The sequence below is a fragment of the Ambystoma mexicanum genome, chromosome 6q, assembly GCF_040938575.1.
Source record: "Ambystoma mexicanum isolate Mex_15411 chromosome 6q, UKY_AmexF1_1, whole genome shotgun sequence".
Classification (NCBI taxonomy): domain Eukaryota; kingdom Metazoa; phylum Chordata; class Amphibia; order Caudata; family Ambystomatidae; genus Ambystoma; species Ambystoma mexicanum.
The window spans coordinates 1,559,698,015-1,559,720,011 of record NC_090937.1 but is presented as its reverse complement, the minus strand read 5'-3'; the positions used below and the strand labels follow the sequence as shown (position 1 = coordinate 1,559,720,011).

Sequence of the window (21,997 nt, the reverse complement as noted above, 5' to 3'; positions counted from 1 at the left end):
GGAGACCGACTCCTTGTACTCTCCCTTCTTTTTTACCCCATATTCTTCACCCCTGCCACTGCTTCACCCCAAACCCAACTTCAAGCTTACCATAACTACATTAATTCCCACTTTCACAATGCGAAGATTCAGATGAAGTGGTTCCATGTGATAAGGTCCCTGCAAAAATGTTGCCTGGCATAAAAAGTCGCCATTAACAAATGGCTGTGTTTTGCAGGAACATTGTCACATTGAACGTGCAGTGGACCCCCCCATAACGCCCAAAACCTTTTTTGCAAGGAGACCGGGGGACACCCCTGCAACCCCGGCTCTCCTTGACCCCATATATATATGGTGACCATATTTATTATCGCCACAACCTTTTCCCACTGACATTATTTATGGCAACCAAATATATGGGGATATTTTACCAGATACCTATGAAGGAAAGGCGTGAAGAAGTAAAGGCATGAAGAAGTAAAGGCATGACAAAGTAAAAGTCTAGGTAGGCAAAGTGTTCTGGGTGAAGTAAACGATGCAACAGCACTCTACTTTAGTCAGGGGATCCTACGCCCTTTAATAAAATGTTTGAGGCTCATTTATATTTCAAAGGGCAGTCATCTGATATTGTCTGATTGCTTCTTAGAACACTGCAGCATCCATGTCATAGAATTAGTTGTTACTTATGGTGCAGTAGTACCCGGAGAGGGATGTTTCATGGCCTCCCAGCAAATGAGGAGGCTTGGAATGGTATTTTTACCACACAGGGAAAGATCCCACTCTGAGCCTCCTCAGAGCGGGAGACCGCCATCTTCCCTCACCGGGAATCGGGTTAATGCACTCCCTATATCACCTGCGTCCTTGTGTCCCCTTCCTCCCACCCCTAAGCCACTTTTGTTCATATTCATTTACCTTGTGGTGCGTTTCCCTCGTTGGCGCTGGGTGCAGTAGTGTTCCCAGTGGAAATCTGCTGCGGAAATGGCTGCCATGGAAAGGGAGAAGGGACTATGAGTTTACATGCCGTTTCTCAACTCGAGAAAAATATATTAGTACCCCAGTAACCCCAGGCTTTAAATTTGGTCCTCGGGATGAACAGCAAGAGTCTACCTCAGAATTGCTGGGAAGCCTGCCCTGTAAATGGACAGCAGGAGTGCTGAGGAGGCCTGGGGTCTACTGGTGGAGGCCAGAGGGAGAAGCTATGCTCTATACTACACAAAAAAGACAATGTGCGGGTTGTGGTGTGCCTAGGGTGACCAGACGTCCATGTTTTGCCAGTACTGTCTTCAGAGTTTTTATATCTTTCAAGCCCTGTCCTGGTTTTGGGCAAGGGGAGAGTGAAAGTCTGTTTTTCTTTTTCATCACAAACAATTATCAACTGTATAAACAATACTAGATGTTAAGAATGTTTTCTTCTTAGGATGGGTTCGAACCCTCAAGGTTCCAGATACATGCCTCATGCATTAACTGCTTGCACCATAGAGACAGGCTGGGAAGAATGTTCATAGCAAGATATGTAATGTCAAACAGAGAAAAAGCACCTTTATCATTAATATTTACATGTTTTTTAATATTTTATAGTTGAGATGCTAAACGTTTTGACACTAAATACCAATAACAATCAAGTCCATTGTACAAATATAACATTAAAATACATAATTCAATTAGTATCATGCTTGATACTTACGTGCTTTTAACAACACTCAATGCCACACAATTTGTATGCATATACTGTGGGAATAGGGGTCGGGGGAAGGTCCTTCACTTGGATCAGCTCCTTCAACCCACACTGCTCTCAGTGGATGAAGAGAGATCTTTTCCTCTGCGATCCCTGTGTACTAGGTGGGTCAGAGTCTCACAAGGCTCCCCACGGCTATGGCTATTTAATGTGGCTATCTCGATTTACCACGATATAGGCCATTCCAGATGTGTGAGGACAACACTTAATGTATCATCTTCCTAAAAAAGGTACAGTCTGCCATCCTAGCATCGGTGTGTGCTTAATTTGATCTCGGAATGACTCTGAGAGGGAGATCACAATGTTTGGCTCTACCTTTCGTTCAGGTGGCATGGCTCTCTGGGAAAACCCACAATCAAAGTAAACTGAGAGGTGAATCCATCAGGCAAATGCAGCAACTTAAACTTCACAGCCCCAATTGCACATGCTATCATTTTAGCCAATCACCTACTCAGTTTTGGCCACAGTGTTGTACTTGCTTACACGTAAGTCCAATCACATCTAGAGTATTGTAACAGTGTTTTATTTGACTTTAAGAACATCTTGAAACATTGCCTCATTCACTAAGGAGGAGGCAAATGTCTTCTTGAACATTGCAGACATCGACCACTGCAGTTCTAGTGTCTGGACAGATTCAAGCCCTATTGAGTTTGAGAACTGTTGGGAAGGGGGGACGTTCGTCACAGACCCCCAAGCGCTTTCGAATGTGACACTTGCCTGGGAGGTTACAGGAGGGAGGGGGTGTCGACAGGGGCTATGGCTCGGGGATGGTGGTACATGTTTTCATTTTAGAGCCACATAAAGACAGGTGCTCATACAAAACACGTGGACTGACGGGCAGTGAGGTACAAAACACTTGGCATGCCAAGACACAGAAAAGGAACAGATACTACTCTGGATTGCTTCAATCATTTGAAAAGGAGAGTTTTCAAATGCTTTCTGTGATTGAGGTGGTTGGACTCTATTCTCGGGTTCAGTGGCAGTTTATTCCAGTGTGAAGCAAACCTATTTGGGAAGGCTCTGCCCAAACCGTTGGCTTTCTTGTGGGGGTTAACTGCAATAAGCCCTTGAGCCTCAGATCTTACTGTGCGGGTTGGAATATAGCCCACAATTTTGGATTAAGGTATGCCAGAGCTTTTCCATACAAACACTTGTGTGTAAGTGTCATGGATTTGAATACCACTCGGTCTTTGACCTTTAGCCAGTGTTGTTCCATCCTTGCCTCACTGATGTGATCAGATCTTGCCTTTTGCTTGATTATTCGAACAGCGTGGTTCTGAATATGTTGGTATTTTGTCAGGCATTGTTTACTGGCACCCAATAACAGGGCGTTGCCATAGTCCAGGCGACACAGTATAGTCGCTTTGGCTATGGTGGTGCAGTTGGACTAATTGAGTAAAGGTCTGATAGCTTTTAACAATCTTAGGTAGTAACAGCAATTTTTACTAACATAATAGGCTTGTGCGTCTGTGGTCAAGAAAGCTTCCAGGGTCATGCCCATGGTTTTGACGCTGCTCACCACTTGGATATGTGCCTATTTTATCATGAATGACTCATAACTGAATGGAAGTTTCGCCCTGGCTTGCTTGGACCCGAAGACCATCAAATCAGTCTTTTTCCTGTTCAAACACATCCAGTTATGATCCATCCACTGTTCAATGCTGTCATAGAAGTTGTTTACCATTTTCTTGTCTTTCGTGTGGTCCCCACTCAATTCCACAACCAGCTGAGTGTCGTCAGCATAGTTGGTGAAAAAAGCGTTAAATTTATCTAGTGCCTCGCAAAGGAGGCGTAGATATAGATTAAAGAGGAGTGGCGAGAGACTAGCTACTTGGGGGACACCACAGAAAATGTTTGACTCTCTTGAGAATTTATAAACCCAATGTACTCTAGAGATTCGGTCTGCTAAAAACTATGTTAACAAGCCTATAGCCTCCTTAGAACAGTTGGCAATTTTCTCCAGTGCTTGTTGTAATAACTGGTGGTCTAGCAAATCAAACGCTGCACTTCGGTCGAGCAGAATTAGCAGACCAGTATTGCCCTTGTCGATGATGCTCAACATTTCAGTCTACAGGTCCAACATTGGGAAGTAAACGCCATCTCAGATAGTAGCAGCCATATTAAAATAGAGGCCTTGCATTGCGCTGCAGTCAGAGCCATGGCCAAAGCCACACACATGGAAAAAAGTGTCTGCATGCGAGATTAGGAAACAAGTTGTAGCATGGGCACTGTTGAGAAAGGCCAGAGCTGCAGAGATGCATAGATCTTCATTGGTCCTCATTACGGGTCCAGAGGTAACCGTGCCAGTAAAACTGTCAGGTAGCCGCCTGATTTGCCGGAAACACCTGGGCATAACAACCCCAGCGGTCAGGTAAGCCAGGCGCCGGTAAAATATTGATCCCCATTCCCATAGAGTTAATAACAGTGCCGGTGCTTCCGTGAAAGTCTGCGGGCGGGTGCCATAGCTCAGACTCTTAAATTGCCAGTCTGGAAACAACTGTGCTAGTATGCTTACCGGCACAGTTGTTTCCGGACTGGCAAACTTGTAATGAGGACCAATGCCTCATGTTGCCAGCATTTGTATCCCAGAAGGAATGCACCCTGCAAGGCCACGAGTGGGTTGAGAGGACATTGAGAGCACTCTGCAAAAAGTAATCCCATGAACAGGAGGGAGTAGAGGAGCAGCTGCATGCCTCTGCAGGAAACCCTACCCCCCACCTCCCATATGTTGGAATCATGTGATCTATCCGTGTTTGACACCAGCAGTTGTGCCAATACTGCAACATGTGTTCGAAAGAAGATACCCGTTGAGACAACCCTACTGAATGTATCCCCGAAGTGATGACAACCTAAGGAAGGAACTCCCTGGAGGAATATGAAAAGAGCAAAGAAAGAGGCTAGTGACGTCATAAGAGACATGTACGACATCCTGACATACTAGCTGAAGAGGATGTGTGGATCCTACAGAAACTGATGATAAAGTAAAGAATCAAGAAAGAGAACCTTTTCTAAATACGAAAAAGAAGATGACACGTGCATGAAGTGCTGCAGAGAATCAACCATTCAATAAGTGTACAGAAGCAGAAAGGCAAGCAGACTATCATAGCAAGTCATCATAGAAGCTGGCTATACATAGTGAATAGAATGCAGGCAAAGCCACCATTGTACAGAAGCTGTACATCGGTATCATGAATTTAGTAAGCCAGGCCCCATGAAAAGGGAAGCGAAAATGGTGTTGCAGCAAGAGTAAGCTGAATCATGGAGCTGAATGGTGAGGTTGTCTGTCCTGAAGTCAATACTGAAGCAGCCAAGGTCGGCTATCAATTCTGGAAAGTGGCGAACATGCGAAGGATAAATCATCCCTTGATAAGGTGCAAAGAAAGAACACCCAAGTGGCAAGTTGTATTCATTTAAAACATTTAAAAACTGCAAAATTGACCAAATCGTGCTCTCCTGTCACATGAGCCAAGGATGAAAATAGAGTTCGTACCTGGAGTCCCAGAACACGATAGTGAGTGCCCACACTCCCATGTATTCTAAAGACAAGGATACCTTTGCAAGGCCAAGTTCAAAGACAATCTTCATTGCAGCAGGCTTGGGTGATGAGAGATGCTGGGATAATTTGGTGTTGAGGTAGTGTCATGCCCCATCTCCTTGCACCTGGGACTGGGCTTACGTGCTGCTAAGTGAACCGAATGTTCCAAACATGGCACAAGTGTGGCAACAAATTGTAATGGTCTATATAACAAAGGACCTTATAGTTTGAAAACCAATTAGAAACTGTGTATCTAATGTTTCTGAAGATGACATGTTTTAGATGTAGGCATGTGTTGTCCACCTGACAATGGGCCGCCAATCACAATCCTAGTTCCTATAGATAATATACTTAGATGTTCCCCTTAAGTCTAACCGGACCTTTAGTAGGATTGACATTATTTCCACGTAGTTTGATGTCACCTCTGACATATTTTTGATATATAACTTTTGGTTTGTTAAAAGATAAGAGATAAATCGAGCGTACGTCCTCTGTTTTACATAATTGTTAATAAAACAGTACTTTGCCATCTTCCTGAGTTGGTTTGTTTATTTGGACTTGGAATTATTCTGTGTGAACCCATACATGGCATGCATGTTCCAAAAGGCCCCAAGCTCAAGGGCACGAGCCTCTGAACTTCCCTGTCCCAGCTCTAGGGAATAGCACCCAGATGCACCCATTCCAGGACCCCCGGCTTTTCAAGGTGCCAGTCAGTCCCAGACCACCGACCATAAAGCTGTTAAGTCTCCAATTGATCAGTAAAGATCAAAAAACAGGGACCAGTTGCCTTCACCATAGCTCATGTGATTTGTGCTGTGAGGGATAAAACAACATAGCCAAAATGAGGGTGGGGAGCTTTGGATGGGCGCCAACGTGTCTTGAATCGAGGTAGTGTGTGCCATGATATGACCTCAAAGTATCCTCTTAGCCCTTGTCTGCAGTACCAGGTGCATATCAGGTTAGAGATAGAGCCTGCATTGTTTTTCTTCACACAATCACTAATTCATTGTAGCTTCTTGCCTGATGTGACGCAAGGAGGAACCCACGTGGAAGAAGATGGACAGACTGGGTTCTGGGACCAATGGCCGGGCATCCCTTATGGTGCAGGTGGCCTATGTATAGGGTCTCACCAAACAGCCAGTCGGATTTGTCCTCACTGTCATTGAGGATGCTGTGTGCCTTCATTAAGTGTTACTCGCACTAACTTTGCCAGAACATTCTGTGGCAGCAGAGTGCTTTGCTGGCGCATTTCTATCTTTGCGGGAATAACACTTTGTTCTCCTTGCAAGAGCTGTGCTGGGCCTTTTTCCCTATTGGGTTGCTTTTTTTCTGGTGTTATCGTTGAAGGGTTTCTCTACATTTTATTGACAGTATTTCCAAATGCCTTATAAAAATGGTACAGTACTGTGGGACATGCACTATATCAGGTCATGGCCACAATACTAGCCCTGACAGCAGTACAGGTAAGGACACTGTGCCCAGGGGAAGGTAGACATATTATTAACAGATATAGTGCATGGAGCAGGCCATACTCAGGCACTCTACCCAAAGAGGATGATTTAGGCCCTGCACTGTGGACAGTGCGGGCAGTGGTGAGTCTGGGGCATGGTCTCAGGAAGCTTGGAGCCACATGTGTTTTCAATCTTCCCCTTTCTGTGATTGAAAAATGCTTGGAAGAAGCTAGGTTCTTCACTATCTAACAATCGGTCATGGAATAGAGTTCTTTTCTGATCTCAATGGTGGATAACTGATAATAGCCTTTCACAGGGGTGCCTTTTATTTATGTATTTATTTATATATTTATTTATTTATTTATTTATTTATTTATTGTTTGCTTAGGCGTTTATACAATAAAAATATACTGTTTCAAAGCAGGAAGAGGGAGAGGGACGAACTTACTAAGCCTTTTGAGTAGTCAGAACGTGCAAGTGCAGAGAGGAAGAGGGCAGAGGGGGTAAGCGCTGTGGAGTCCGAAATCGTGGATGAGTCATGGACGAAGTGCTAGGAACTTTGACTGATACACGCCCTATGGCTGCAGGAGGTGTTAAGTGGTGTCAGTGCGTGTCTCCAGAGCGGAGGGTGTGCAGATGCAAAGTGCTGTGGAGAGGCAGGATCTGGGAAGAATTGGTGTTGGGGGTCAAGGCCCGAAGATGCGTAAGGGCCAAGGACACCAATACAGAACCTGAGAGATTAGCAGAGGAGAGAAGGGGGGAAGGAGGTGGAAAAGAAGAAAGTCTTAAGGAGCTTCCGGAATTTGAGAAGATCCTGCTCAAGGTGCAGGTGGAGGGAGAGGCTTTCCAAAGGAGGGAGCCCGCAGAGGACAGTGAGTGACCCCCTGCCCTCTGTTTAGAAAAACGCTTTACACACAAAGAGTTGATGCCAGAGGAGCAAAGTGGTCTAGAGGAAGAGTATTTAGTGAGATAAAGTTGAAGATTGTGTGGTCACTTGGCCCAGACAGCCTTGTGGATGGTGCAGAGGGATTTGAATTTAATCTGTGCATGCTTCATCAATATGATGAAGTATGCTCCCAAGCAAAGGCACTAGTGGATATCAAGATAGGAGTGATTCTGTGAGTGAGGCATGGTGCTGGAGTATTGTGCACCCCAACTTCCATCCACTGTTGACTCTTCGTAAACTGACTTTTTTCTAATTCTTCATTTATAGCTTCATTTGTAATGTTGTACCGAAGTCGAATTGTGATACTTTCTCTATCTCTTTTTGTTATCATTGCTGTTGGCTGAGATAATATTACTTGTAAGTTCCTCTCTAATTGCACTGTCAAGGTTACCATTGTATTGCTTGAATCGTTGCCCAAAAACAGGTACCTCTCGGTTACGACTCTAACAAGCTCCTGCGTGCTATTGTTAACAGGCTGGTCTCGTTTCACCGGACAATCCAGAGCAGCTGCTGATTGCTCTAGAGCCCGAAGCTGCCTCCATCTACTGCAGGAAGTTGAGACTCCATCAGTTGATCGACCTGAGCTGTAACCCAATGGCCAATGGCTTTTCACCCGACCGATCCATTGACTCAAGTTTCCGACAAGGTAAGCATTGCTGCTCGCGGTGGCAGTGTACTGACAAATTGTACATGTTCATCTAAAAGTGGTCCCTCAGAGTTCTGGGGACCCCCATGGCCAATGGCATTTAACCAGATGGATGAGTTGACTTGAGCTTCGGACAGGGTAATCTTTGTCTTTAGTGGTTGCAATATGTTATTCCAATAAAATGTTAATGCTCTTCCACAAGTTGTCACCCAGGGCTTGGTGAACCCCATGAGCAATGGCTTTTCACCAGATTAACATATGTACTTGATCTTGCGGCGGGGTAAGCATTACTTTTAGCAGCAGAACTCAACTATTTCATCAAATAGTACACGTGAAAAGTGGTGACTCGGTTTTGTTGAACCTCATGACCAAGACCTTTTCATAAGATTGATCGGTTGACTTGATAAAGCTCCAGGCTTAGAATTGCTGTTACCAGTGGTATTATACTGCTGTCATGTGTCAGAGCCTGTGTGAACCCAAATGACCACATTTAATGTCCAAAAGCTGGTTAGAAATATCATCCCCAACATGACAACATGGAAAGGCATTTTCATAATGACTCTTTGGCTAAATTATCCAAAATGTAGGACCGGACTGCTTCCGTTCCTGGATGAGCTCACTCAAAAGACCCTATCCGGGGTTTCAACCAATGCTTAAATCAATTACCTCACTTTCTTCCAGTATTTATGATTTTTGATCATGAATTCACAATTCTATGTATGATCTTTTAAATATCATCCTTTATTCCTGACTCATCAGTGTCACATCATTATTAGCCAATTCATTTCAGTCTTCCGTCCATCGTCAGGGCTATTAACACTGCTAATTATTTATCAGTAATGATCCCATAATTCTACAACATTATTTAATTGTACAATTCATTCCCCATTTAACCATCATATTGTAAAATCCAGCAGAAAGTAAATCATAATCATACATACTCAATATGGGCCCCTATTGGACCTCACATCTTACACAAGAATTGCTCTCTCGAGATGGCATGAATTCCAACACTTAAAATTAATGCTTCACTATGCACTTGTCTGTTTTAGATCTGTGCCTAAATGGGCCTCATTATGAGTCCGCCGTAGCCGTGCCGGTAAAACTGCAAGGCTGCCGCCGGACTCGTAGGGATTTACCGGCTCCGGACTTACTAGACTTACCGGGGCTGTCCGGTAATTCCGGAGCCGGCATTCCATTACTCCCCATTCCCGTGGATAGGACTCCATGGGAATGGGGACAGTGGGGGGGCAGTGGAAACACCGGCACCATGCGGTAATGGTGCTGGTTTTTCCACGTGTGTCTGCGGCCGGTGTCGTTACGCCCGCCAGGTCAGACCTGGCGTGTGTAACACCACACGGCCACAGAAGTTGTAGTTAGCCGATCCAGAAAACAGTGCCAGTACGGCACTGTTAAATCCGGACCGGCTAACTTGTAACGAGGCACAGCAGTCCTCTTTACAAGTATGGCAGTAAGGCAACAACGGTGCTGGTATCGCTACCGGCACCGTTGCTACTGTACCGCCATACTAGGAGTTCTGCTCGCGGGTGCCCTTGCAGCCACCAAGTGTGAACTGGTGGCCGTACCGGTACCCGCGAGCAAAACATGATGGTAGCACCGTTACCATTATTAACAGTACCGGTGCTACCACCCTGTGAGGCTCAAATGGGAATGGAGATGTACTGGGCCCGGCACCCACGAAAGGGCAATTACTGGGTCCGGCTGGGCCAGAACAGCCCGGTAATTGCGCATTCGTGGGTGCCGGAACTGGATGCGAGTTTGGAGGTAGCCTTGCTGGTAAAACCGACAACGCTAACTCCAACATCGTAATGAGGCCCAGTGTCTTTTTTATTACAATTTCAAGCTACTGTCTGTGCCCGACTGACTAAAACATGTAGGGCAGACCGAGCAATTCTTTCTTAGAATGAATTTTGGGGCCAACATTCAGAAGCTTTTCAGAGCACCAGGGACTGCTAATCTGGTGCAATCAGAACTTTTATTTTAAGATAATATAAGAGGCACCCAGCTCTTTCCATGATCTGTGATCACTTGGATGCTCTGCCAGCAAGCGCCTATGCTTTCTGATTGCTGGGGAAAGATATCTTGCGTTGATTCCTGGCCTGTCTTTTTTAACTGGACGCCACCCATGCGCGCCCTGGACGCCATCCACGCCCCCCTGGACGCCGTCCACGCACCCCTGGCCTTTGTCATGAATGGTTCTTCTATTTTAAGCGAGTTTCCTCTGGGAGATCAGCAAAGGGAAACCAGGCGCGCGCCCACCCAGCAGATGCAAGGCTGTAAACATAACGGGACAGGACTCTGGGTACTTTTCCGGGAACAATGCACACCCTCCTATACATCAGCCCTTCCGCAGGCTGACATTAAACAATATCCCCAGGCAGGATCGTAAAACTATGGGGACATACTGAAAGTGGAACATATTGCTTACACATTCGATCCTTGAAGTACAGTTTAGTTGGTAACAGTCGCTGCTAATCAGCGCTTGAAATGGAACGCATTTTGCACGTGGGATTCTCCTCCCTCCCGGGACTGGGGGGAGAGTAGGGGTCGGGGGTGTGGAGAGAAGAGGGGAGGCATTGTTCCCATCCCCCTACCATAAACATGTTGCCCCTCAGAAGATTAATCATGAACACCTGCAAAATAACCCAGGAGAGGAAGGTTTCCTGTAATGTTGCTGGCGAAATATAAAAGGTGCACACCTTTTAAACCTAAGAAGCTGTACACAAATAGTTCCTCTAGAGTACAATCCTGATGAGCAATTTCACAGGCATTGTCAGACTTTCATGTGGTCTTGTGGGTAAGTGTCTCACCCATGTTTCTACTGACCGAGGTTCGAGTCCTGACTTCAGCACTGTTTAGCTGGTCAGATAGCAGCACAGTGAGCTAAGCGCTAACCCCTGCTATCTGTGCAAGGCCTTCTGTGGCAGGTTTCGCATCACGACACGGTTGCCTCAGTCTTTCATTCTTCCGAGGTTGATAAATTGAGTACCACTATGTGGAATAATAATGGCCCTCATTACGAGTTAGGCAGTAATTCGTTGATAAAGCTGCTGAAAAGAAATTATTGTTACCGCCACTTGGTCAGGGGGAATTTCCGCCTGATTACAACTGGTGGCAGTGGTGCAATTCTCCATTTATTTTGTGTCCATTGGACCCAATGGGGCTTTTTTTACGGAATTACTTCTGCAGTAATTTTGCCAATTCTGCCGGTTTTTTGGCGTTGAGTGGGAAGATTTACCCCCAGGGTTTTTCTGGAGGTACATTCTCCACTCAAAACCCAACCTCATAATTTGTCGTAGTGGTAAAATTGGCAGTAACTCAATTATTGCCAATTTGACCACTTACCGACCAACTCATAATGAGGCCCAATGTCTTCTGTTATTTCAGCGCTCTGAGACCTATGGATGTTTGGCGCTATATACGGCATGGAATAGTTTTTTGTGTTTTTTTTTTAAACCCTCCCAAGCACACTACACCCTGTGAGTGCAGTGTTCACCAGGACAAGGGCTTGGGTTTTTTGCAGACCCGGGGAGACATTTTCTTTACTGGATTGGGGAACATCTGGCCAAAATCAATTGCGGTTCCTAATGACTTTATAGGATCCAAGCCTCGAGCTACAGCTGTTACCACTCATCGGGCCTGATTACAAGTCTGGAGGTAACTGAAAAAAAAGGCTGCAATGGTGTCACTGCCTGTTAAGAAATGTCAAACCCATTAGCTGTACAGCTGCATGCCTGATGACACCACCACCACTGGCGGTAATACCTCCATTCCCCAGACAAAGACAGTGGGAATTAAGAATGGGGACTAACAGAAAGTCCTAATCAGGCGGCGTGGTCAGAATAACCGCCGGGCGTAGCTGTCATTGGGCCTCATTACGACCCAGGCGGTAAGTTACCGCCTGGGCCGTGACTTTACCACCATGGCGTAAACTATGTTTACGCCATGGTGGTTGGCGGATTTACCGCCCCATTCCAACCTTGGCGGGACGGTAAATCCCCATTTTCCCATTTACCCTTCCCCATTCCCATTTTGCCCCATAGGGCATAATGGGAGTGGGGAAGGCGTTAATTACGCCCCCGAAAATTACGGGGGCGTAATTAACTCCATGGTCCCTTAGCGCCATGGATTTTAACAAGCAGGTGTTAAAACCTCCATGGCGCTAAGGGACCTCGTACTCAGGCGGTAAGGGTCGGCGCTGTTTACGCCGCCGTAAACCCCTTACCGTCTGAGTCGTAATGAGGCCCATTATGTTTGGTGATATTAGAGCAATGTCTTAATGAGTATACAGTGTTTTGAAAATATTCAATTGTCTTAGGAATGGAAACAAACCAATGTTTGCCCTTAATACTAACAAACGCATTTCCACAGGAGTCCATACAGGATAGATAATGGGCTGAGACAGAGATAGGTGTGCCAGGTCTGGAGGATTGACAGGGATAATCGGCCAGGAGCGGGTGAGTCAGATACGGGAGGGCAGCTGGAGAAGGGCTAGGCTACAGTAAGAGCAGGTGTGCATCCTAGGACATGCTTATTTATTTATTTGTTTGTTTATATAGCGCTCACAGCCCAAAGGCATCTAGGCGCGTTTCTTGACAGATAGCCTGCAGAGCGAGTTGCAGTGGTTACATTGTTGCCAGTTGTCATAGTTACAGTGTTGCAGCAGTACAGTACAATACTATGCAGTACAAGAAAGTGGTAACCTTATTGCCAGTATCGGACGTTGCCTTGTTGTTATCATACAAAAAGAAATCTAGCAGGGTGTTGTGAAATGGAAGTAGAAGTGCCAGAATTAAAAATCAAGGACGAGAGATGTACAAGAGCATTGCAGTGCATTTGTTTCTTATAAGTTGATACAAGTCATTTTAATTATGTTTTTGTCGCTGTTAAAGAAAATGACCCAGTGTGTCTCCTGCCGAGGTGGATTGCCTTTTCACAGCCCTTTAACTCAGTCCTAAATAATCCCCCAGGGTGTGTGTGTAACTTTGTAGACTACATTGTAATATCTTAGGTCTCCTATTATGTGATTTACTTTCAGAGCTTTTTTAAATAACTGTATTATTTAACGATCCTGTACGTCTCCCTGACATCAACAGCCCTTAGAAGCATCCGTTGAGGGAATAATCCCCTAAGAGTTAGGGCCAGGTTACCCATAAATGCCTCACCAACCTGCTCACCCCAACCCAAACAATTAAACCTACATGCGCCGCATCGGCCCGCCTTCTCACTGTACCCAATTTCAAAAGAACCAAAGCCGAGGGTCACAGCTTCACAGTAGTAGGGGCTAAAGGCTGGAATTCTCTAGCCACCAGATTTGACCCTTCCCATGCCTCAAAACGTGGCTCCTTACACCTAATCGGTAGTACTCTTATGCCCTTCCTACCACTGTACCAACTTCCAAACTGTAAATTGTATACTTAATATGTACATATTGTAAATCTGTAAATCAGAACTTGTAAATTGTATTACTGTATCTTTTGCCTCCCGGTAATATATGTAAATTGTCTTACCCTGCGTGTGCAGCGCCCAGATACCTACGGGTTAGGCGCACTCTACAAATGCAATAAATAGATAAATGTTAAAACTCTACAGAGAGTTTCTGGCCATTCAGAGAAGCAGAACGGACAATACAAAGCATGCAACCATGTCAGCCAATCATGGGGCTTGAATGTGCTGTGCACTCTGGCTGTAATATCTTGTGTTCCAGCTATTCAGAACATTCAAAACAATCTGGCATCCTCATTGGCCAAAATGTTGTCATACTTGGTAGGTGCATGCGTCACATATACAGTAATTCCCATGGGTGGGCTTTGCACAGAGCTGGTAACGGCTTGCCAGCCGAGCCTAGGTAGGCCTGAGCGAAGCGAGGGACTCTCGCGAGCGCTCAAGGTCATTACCAACCCTGTACGTCTCCCTGACATCAACAGCCCTCAGAAGCATCAGTTGAGGGAACAATCCCCTTAGAATTAGGGCCAGGTAAGCATTACACCAACCCCACAAAGTTTGATAAACTGTTGCGTTTGCGTCTGTGTCTCTCTTGATACCATGCCTGTCTCACAATTGCTAAGAGCAGAAAACAAATGAAGAGCATTTTCAGACACAGGAACTGACCTCTCAGATGACCAGGGATCCGGGTTGGTTTGCTAAAAACAAAACAAAGGACTAAACATGCAATTTATAGAGTGTCTAATGTTGTTCTAAGAACATTCCTATAAGAACAATTGAACATTTGTATAGCATGGAGGTTTTTCATGTGATATTACCTGTTTTGACCTTGTTTGTCACTCAGCCAGTCTAGCCGTGTTTGCCAATAAACCCATGTATTCTTTTTTTTTTATTTCCAGCCCGGGAGCAGCTGAGGCGGTCCCGGCACAGCAGGACATTTCTGGTGGAATCAGGAATGGGCGAGCTCTGGTCCGAAATGCAGGAGGGTAAGAGAAACATGAGCCTATTGTATTCCAAGTAGATAGCTCACTGGTTAAGTGCTACACTCTGGCATGGCACCAGTGTGAATTTGCCAGGTGTGAATTGTTGGGTGTCCTGACCCACGTTTGAGCTATCATGCTGCAACAATTGGTGCTGTGGGCTTAGAAAATCCAAGATGGCCAAAAAGCCCACATGTACGCCAGAATAGGAAAACTGTGCAGTACTGGCATGGAAAACATCATAATGGCCAGAACTTCCCAGAAAATGCATAGGGAAATGCATGAAGAATAGGCTGCCACCCATTTTTGCCTTGGTTGTGAGCACAGGAGGGCACTGCCTAAAACCACCATTGGGCTACCCACACAGTAGCCTGAAACCATTGGGAATGGCAATGCTGATTGCCAAAAGCAACCTAGAACTGTGGGGAATTCATTTTCTTAAATCCCAAAAATGGTTGCATTACCAGTACTCACCACTATCAGAAAGCCGGCGTTTTAAAACCACCAGACTTTGAACAAACTGAACAAATGAAACAAAACCAGACCAAGGAAAGACTTGCTAAGAGGTGGATACAATGTAAAACTATACTCTGAAATGACTTGAAGGAAGTAATTATTTAATGTGTATGTAAAAATCGTAATAGACTTAAACTGGGGGACAAAAAGTGACATTTAGCTGAAACCTGGCTTAATGAAACTGAATTCTGCCTGACATCTACCCCCACAGGAGTTAAAACCTGCTCAGCCACTCTTCCCCTTGCCAAAAGGAGTTGTCACCTCTCTGATTAGATTAGGGGTGGAGCAGCTACAGGGAGTTGAACAAAGGCCTGTCCTGGGCCCAGGCAGATGGTTTATTGGGGGGATCGTAAATGGCTTCCTTTTGAACAAAGCCCTTCCTTGACTCAGGCAGAAGTTATATTGGGGGCGTCGTAAAGTGGCTTCCTCTTGGCAGAAACGGGGAGGGGCAGCCCCCTCTGAGGACAGGCTGAGCTTAAAGAAAGTGGATAGACTGGTTTCTCCACCATGTGACCTGGGAAGACACACCCCTGTTGGCCAGAATATGATTTTAAGAAAGATGTATAACTCATGGTGCGGACTTGTCAAAATTAGCTAAATGATACCATAATTCTTGTGATTTTTCTGCCCACATTTTAAGAGGTTTTAGGACCCGGTGGTATGATCTGGGGGTTTGCTAGCGGAAAATAGGGTTGCACTCCAAATGTCTGCATGTTAAAAATCTGACACTTCATCAATTAATGTCCACACTCCTTGCGCACATGTGTGTAAATTTGGGTAAAATGTCCGATATTGCAAAACCAGTTAAAAAGTGCAAAATGTTGCCATTTCTGAATGCAAGCCCCCAGGAAGAGCAGAGATTGAACAGAGTATACCTCATGTGATATATGATGGGTGCATGTAATTTTAAACAACTGTGTATCTGTGCAATATGTATTTGAATCAAATATAGATTTGTGGGCAAACTGACCAGGGGAGGATCCTCTGACCCATAAAACCTACAGCATCACTCTGACTCACATTTCCTTCCCCCAATCATGGGAGAGGGGAGAATTGGGCCAATGACAAGCAGAGAGGGGCAGGCTTAGCTAGGCCCAGGCACACACCCATTTTCAAAACACATAAAAAGAGACTGCTGGGACAGGTAGAGGCATTCAATTCCATTTGCTGCGGAGCATGCTGACCGACGACTTCACATCCAGAGATCCAGACTTCAAATCCATCAATCTCCAAAGACCAGAACTTTACTTCAGAACTTAAAGCAAGGGCCTAAACCCACAAACTGAGAACTCTTCTCAGCAGGCCTCAGGATCCTCAAAATCATTTGCAGACTATTCACAGCCGGGCTGAGCTGTTGATTCTGGCCTGAAACCCTGTGCCAGAAAGATCCAGAAGCAGTGCTGTACCCAGAGAAAGCAGAGCAGTATCCACAACCAGAGGCCAGAGATCCAGAGTGACCCAGACCGCTGTTAGCAGAACCAGAGAGCTGACCCAGATCACTGTGAAGTGCCGAGACCAGAACCGGAGTCCAGTCCAAAACCTGACCAGATCCGTGGCGAGGCCTATTTCAAAAATATATTGTGAGTACCTAGCAGAACTGTGCAGAACCAATCTCTTAGTTAAAATAATCTAATCCAAACGATTTTAATCTAACCAGAACTGCCTCCTAGAAGTTTTCATTTGTCATTTTGTAAAGCTGCACCACTGTCACTTGTCAATTCTGAAGCTGCAAGCTGTCACCTGTCATTTTGAGTTTACTTTAAATCCAAAAAACTACCTTTATTTAATCGTCCGTATCTCTGGAACCGTTTGGGCTAGGAACTTGGTTTGACTTTCCCTTGAAAGCTTTCCGCAATCACGATTCACGCACTTGCAAATTTTACCGCGATTTGGGATTTGGTTAAAAATCCAGCCACGTGTAACCATCAGCAGTCATTTCTTTCCTTGCTAAAAATTCGTTTTCCTCTTAATTACCATCTCTGAATCATTGCTAAAGTGAGCCTGCACTCATCCCTAGTATCTCTCACTCACCCTGAACCTCCTAAAGGGAATTAAAAGCATTTTCAGCATATTTCTCACTTCATTGCCACCACATTCAAAGCACTTGGGCCTGTGTTTTAGAACTTATACCGGTTTTCTCTAAGCTTGCTGGGGGGGAACTGAATTTCGTATTGTATTTGATTGCATTCCTGAGAACTGTGTGCTCCTCTTTCCATCTACTTCCATGTCTTGCATTGCATAGGGGAGGGTGATGAATTGCCACCAGGGGAAAAGTGAACGTATGATATCTGGTGAAACCATATTAGTTAGTTCTGTACTGTATTTCATTCAACATTGCATCCATTTGAAATCATAAAAGTATTTTTGCTACTTGATCCATCCTATACTAACTCCTCATTGATTGTAAAGAAGTGTGCTAGTGCCAGATTACCCATTGTTGATCAACATCATATGTCTAAGTGTACTATCAGATATTAATTTATTATAAAGTGTGATATATATATATATATATTGTTTAAATTCTCAAATAAACATTTAAACTTGCAAAACAGAACTACTTCTTGGCTCAGTGGGGTCAGGGGGATTCCAAGAGAGGGGTGTTATATAGGGGTAGTCATCCAGAACTCATGAACTGGACATAAAGATATATCAATAAGGGTTTCCATTCAGTATCCCAGACTAGGCATTGACTTACCTGTAGTGTTGAATTGAATCTTCTTACAGAATCCCCTGTAAGGTCAGCTCTGCCTTTCATCCTTCTGAGAAGGAAAAGCTGAGTATCATTAAAGCAGTCATTATTAAAACCTGTTTCTGCTCTTGATATCAGAAGGAGAAACCTTCTTGAAGTGCTATATGAAAACTTGGCATTATTATTATTGGAATGGTAATGTTTGCCAAGCTTAGCTGGAACTACCTCATCTCTTTCGTAGAGGCGTCATTTAGATGAATCGCTGAGCCTGAATAATGAAATGACCTTGCTATGACAAGAGTGGCCATTTTGAATAGGCTGTAGCCCTATTAATTGAAAACATGAAAGAATGAGGAGGAATGTTGATGTAATACATTCAGAGGAGAAACTACTAGACTAAGCAATGGCTGTAGCTGACTAAAATTAAACAAAGCATAATGAAGAAGGGAAACTATTTAAAACTAGTACTACACACCTGACTGAAGAAGCCAGCAGTTTCTAAGACAAAGTACTGAGCATGCAGCTCTCTGAATCCCTCACCATTGATTATGCTGACTGGAGACTGATGGGAGTTGTAGTTCAAAACATCTAGAGAGCCAAAGGTCACAGACTCCTGCAGTAAAACAACGTAAAGGAACACAGTGTTACTGGCTCGGCTCATGAATCTTCATGTGTTAGCCCCAAGGGCCTGCCATAAAGAACTCCTGGTTGACAGCAAACTATTGAAGCCAAAATGAGTATGCATTGAGGGTATTGTGGTATATCTTAACGCACTGTCTCCCGCATCCACGGGCGAACACAACATACTTACTATGGTAAAGGTAATTGATTCCGGGGAATTGGAATAACTGAGCTAGTATATAAAAGAACAGAGTGCGTAATAAGTATGCATTCACATTGGAAAATTCATAGCGGGCAAATGCAATTTTGTGTTTTGAGTACAGGGCGATACCTTTAGAGCACTCAAATGTATGGGCCTCATTACGAGTTTGGTGGTATTTCGGCTGTAAATCTGCTGAATTACTGCCAAACTCGATTACCATTACCGCCACTTGGTTGCATGAGGTTACCACAGTATTACAGATAGTGATCATTCCCCATTTTTGGACTGCAGCAGGATTTTCGGGGGATTTACCGCTGGCAGATTTACTGTTTGGTAATGACGACGTGTTGCTGGAAGCAGATCCTCCACTCTACTTCCAAATTCATCATTTGTGCTGCGGGAAAACAGCAGTCATTTTGTTACAAAAGATGTAGCTGTAACAGAATTACCACCTGGTTTTTTCTGCACTGCCGAACTTGTAATGCGGGCCAATTTCGCATGTAATTCTGCAGTCCCCCCTACCTAGTTTTGTATAGTGTTTTTTTTATTCTAAAAATCATATCTCTCCTAAAAATCCTACTTCCTTAAATGATTTTCTCTTTTAGGAAAAATTATGTTTTTATTATGTCCCATGAGACTTTTTTCCTCCAGTATATCAAAATATTAGCATTTACATTGAGTGAGCGGGTGAGTGAGGGGATGATTGAGTTCAAATATTTGTGAAGTGTCCAAATAGACCCAGTTGCTTCAAGGTCCCGCAGTCATTCTGTGGTTCATCCTTTCCCCAAATCACTGTTTTTAGTTCCTTAGAACTGGGGAAAAGTTGTGTTCCCAACTTCTGCCCTCTAACTCTACATCAAGAGAGAGAACACTTCCTATGCAAAGACTAAAAACAATCACCAGGGAAACATATTTCAAAGAAAAGGAATAGTCCCCTGGGCTCTAAACATTATTATATCAGGTGATCATTGCAGCAATACATATTGGGCATCATTACACGGTATGCGGTAACCATGGTGCTATTCAGTGCTTTAAGTGGGGTAAGAAATTGAGGGGGGGCCCTCGTTTGGAGGCGTGGCCTCCATTGTGGGCGTGGCCTAAAAGTGCACAAATCATAGTAAGGTGCGCAAACAAATATATAAATGTATTTGAGCATTTATATATTTGTTTGCGTACTACTATGGTTTGTGTATTTTTCAAGCCTTCTTTTGTATTCATAGCAATGTTACATATTGTTATGTTTATAAAAGGTGGCTTGAAAGTGCACACACCATAGTAAGTTACGCACACTTGTGTGCTTACCTTACGATGGTTTGTGTACTATTCAAGCTGCCTTTTATAAACATAGACATTTGTAACATATGTCTATGTTTATAAAAGACGTTTTGAAACGTAGGCATCTTTTATAAAGCGTTGAGGACGGACAAAACCCAAGGTGGCTTTGTCCGTCGACAAAGCTTTATAAAAGTTGCTTTGAATTGTGTACGATTCAAGCCATCTGTTATAAACATAGAAATATTTCTACGTGTATAAAAGATGGCTTAAACGTACACAGTTGAAGGCATCTTTTATAAAGCCTTGCCAAAGGAGAAAGGCGCCTCGGGCTCAGTGATCTCTGCTCAGAGCACTGACCCCGAGGCGTCTTTCACTCTCTGCGAACCCGCGGGCTCCGTGATCTAATCTACATATTAGATCATGGAGCCCGCGGGTTCGCTGAGGGTCAGTGACCTGGCGAGGGGAACTAAGGGACTGTAGCTTCCTCTGATGGCCCCTCAGATGAGGGGTCATCAGAGAAAGTTACAGAGACTGACGGAAGTGCCAGCCAGTCACAGCGACGCTGTGGCTGGCTGGCACTTCTGTCAGCTTGCCTGACGTTTAACTGGCGGGCGCATCTCTCGTTGCGGCTGCGGCCGCGGCGGGATAATGCGTCCTGCCATGGCGTGGTGGGGCTGGGGGGCCCCGGCAGGGCCCCGGCTCAGCCTCACTTTTTGGAGACTGCCGGGGCCCGGCCCCGGCAGGCCCCGGCCCACTTAAAGCACTGGCGCTATTAGCGCCATGGTTGTCGCCGGTATTTTACTGCCTCTGTCTTGGTGGATGGCGGAATTACCGGCCTACTCCAAGGTGAGCCGGGCTGGTAATTCCCCATTCACCAAGGCACTTCCCCATTCCCATTTTTGCCCCCATAGGGCTCAATGGGAATGGGGAAGGAGGTAATTACGGTACCGCAAATTGCGGTACCGTAATTAGCACCAAGGTCCCTTTGCGGGCCCGTTCCTTAACGGCTGGTAAAACCAGCCGTTGAGGTCGGGTCCGGCAAAGGGACCTCGTAGTAAGGCGGTATGGGTTTACCGGTACCGGTGCCCTTACCGATACCGGTAAACCCTTATCGCATACCATGTAATGAGGCCCACTGTATCATGGCATAAGCAAGAATCAGTAAAATACATTCTTTAAATAAAAATATGATTAGTTCATAATATTTGCTTTTGTTTTATATTTTCCCCAAAACACACACCCCGTTGTTTTGTAATAAAAGCACTGAATGTCATGCCATGCACACAATAGAAATAGAAGCGGGCACTCTGCAAAAACCAAAATTACAAATGCCATAGCTAACTTTGAAAAATGCTAAAACTGATTAATGTGTAGTTCAATATTGATTGGGTAATGTTATTTAATGAGTCTTCTATAATGCACCAGAAAATCACTGCAGGGGTCCTGACGCACATTGGGGCTCATTCCAAGTATGGAGGTGTAGGAAATACTTGGTGGTAACAAAATTACTGCCACTTTTTCCACACCGCCATAGTATGAGTATGGCCCTGGAGTGTGCAATTGACCTCCAGCATGATGCTGGAGGTAAATCCTCCCACTGTCCGCCCAAAAATCAGAAGAATCGGTTAATTTACTGTGGCCGTAATTCCACCAGCGCTAATTCTGCCAAGAAAGCCCCATAGAGTCCAATGGACTCTAGAAAAATGGTATTTACTCTCCGACCACCACTTGTAATCTGGTGGTATTTCGGCCGGACCAAGTAGTGGTAATGGCAATTCTGTTGGGTGGTATTCTGGTGCATTTACTGTCGGAATTCTGCCCAACTCGTAATGAGGCCTATTGTTCCTCTACCAGTGCTTCTCAGACCGTGGTCTGCTCAGGAAGTGGATGTGTTAAGACTGGAGGAGAGGGGAAAGGGGGTAGAGATAAAACAAGCCTGTCTCCAAGCAGAGGCGG

General features: G+C 44.8%; 1 protein-coding gene across 3 annotated transcripts in view; it reads left to right on the top strand.

The window, feature by feature from the left end:
• HSPA12B (heat shock protein family A (Hsp70) member 12B) overlaps window positions 1-21,997 on the top strand; it is a 393,296-nt gene that overhangs the window by 242,997 nt on the left and 128,302 nt on the right. For all 3 annotated transcript variants that reach the window (XM_069632262.1, XM_069632263.1, XM_069632264.1), the window contains 2 exons: window positions 8,121-8,292; window positions 14,658-14,744. In XM_069632262.1, the coding sequence (XP_069488363.1) occupies window positions 8,121-8,292; window positions 14,658-14,744 (259 nt within the window). The remainder of the gene's footprint in view (window positions 1-8,120; window positions 8,293-14,657; window positions 14,745-21,997) is intronic.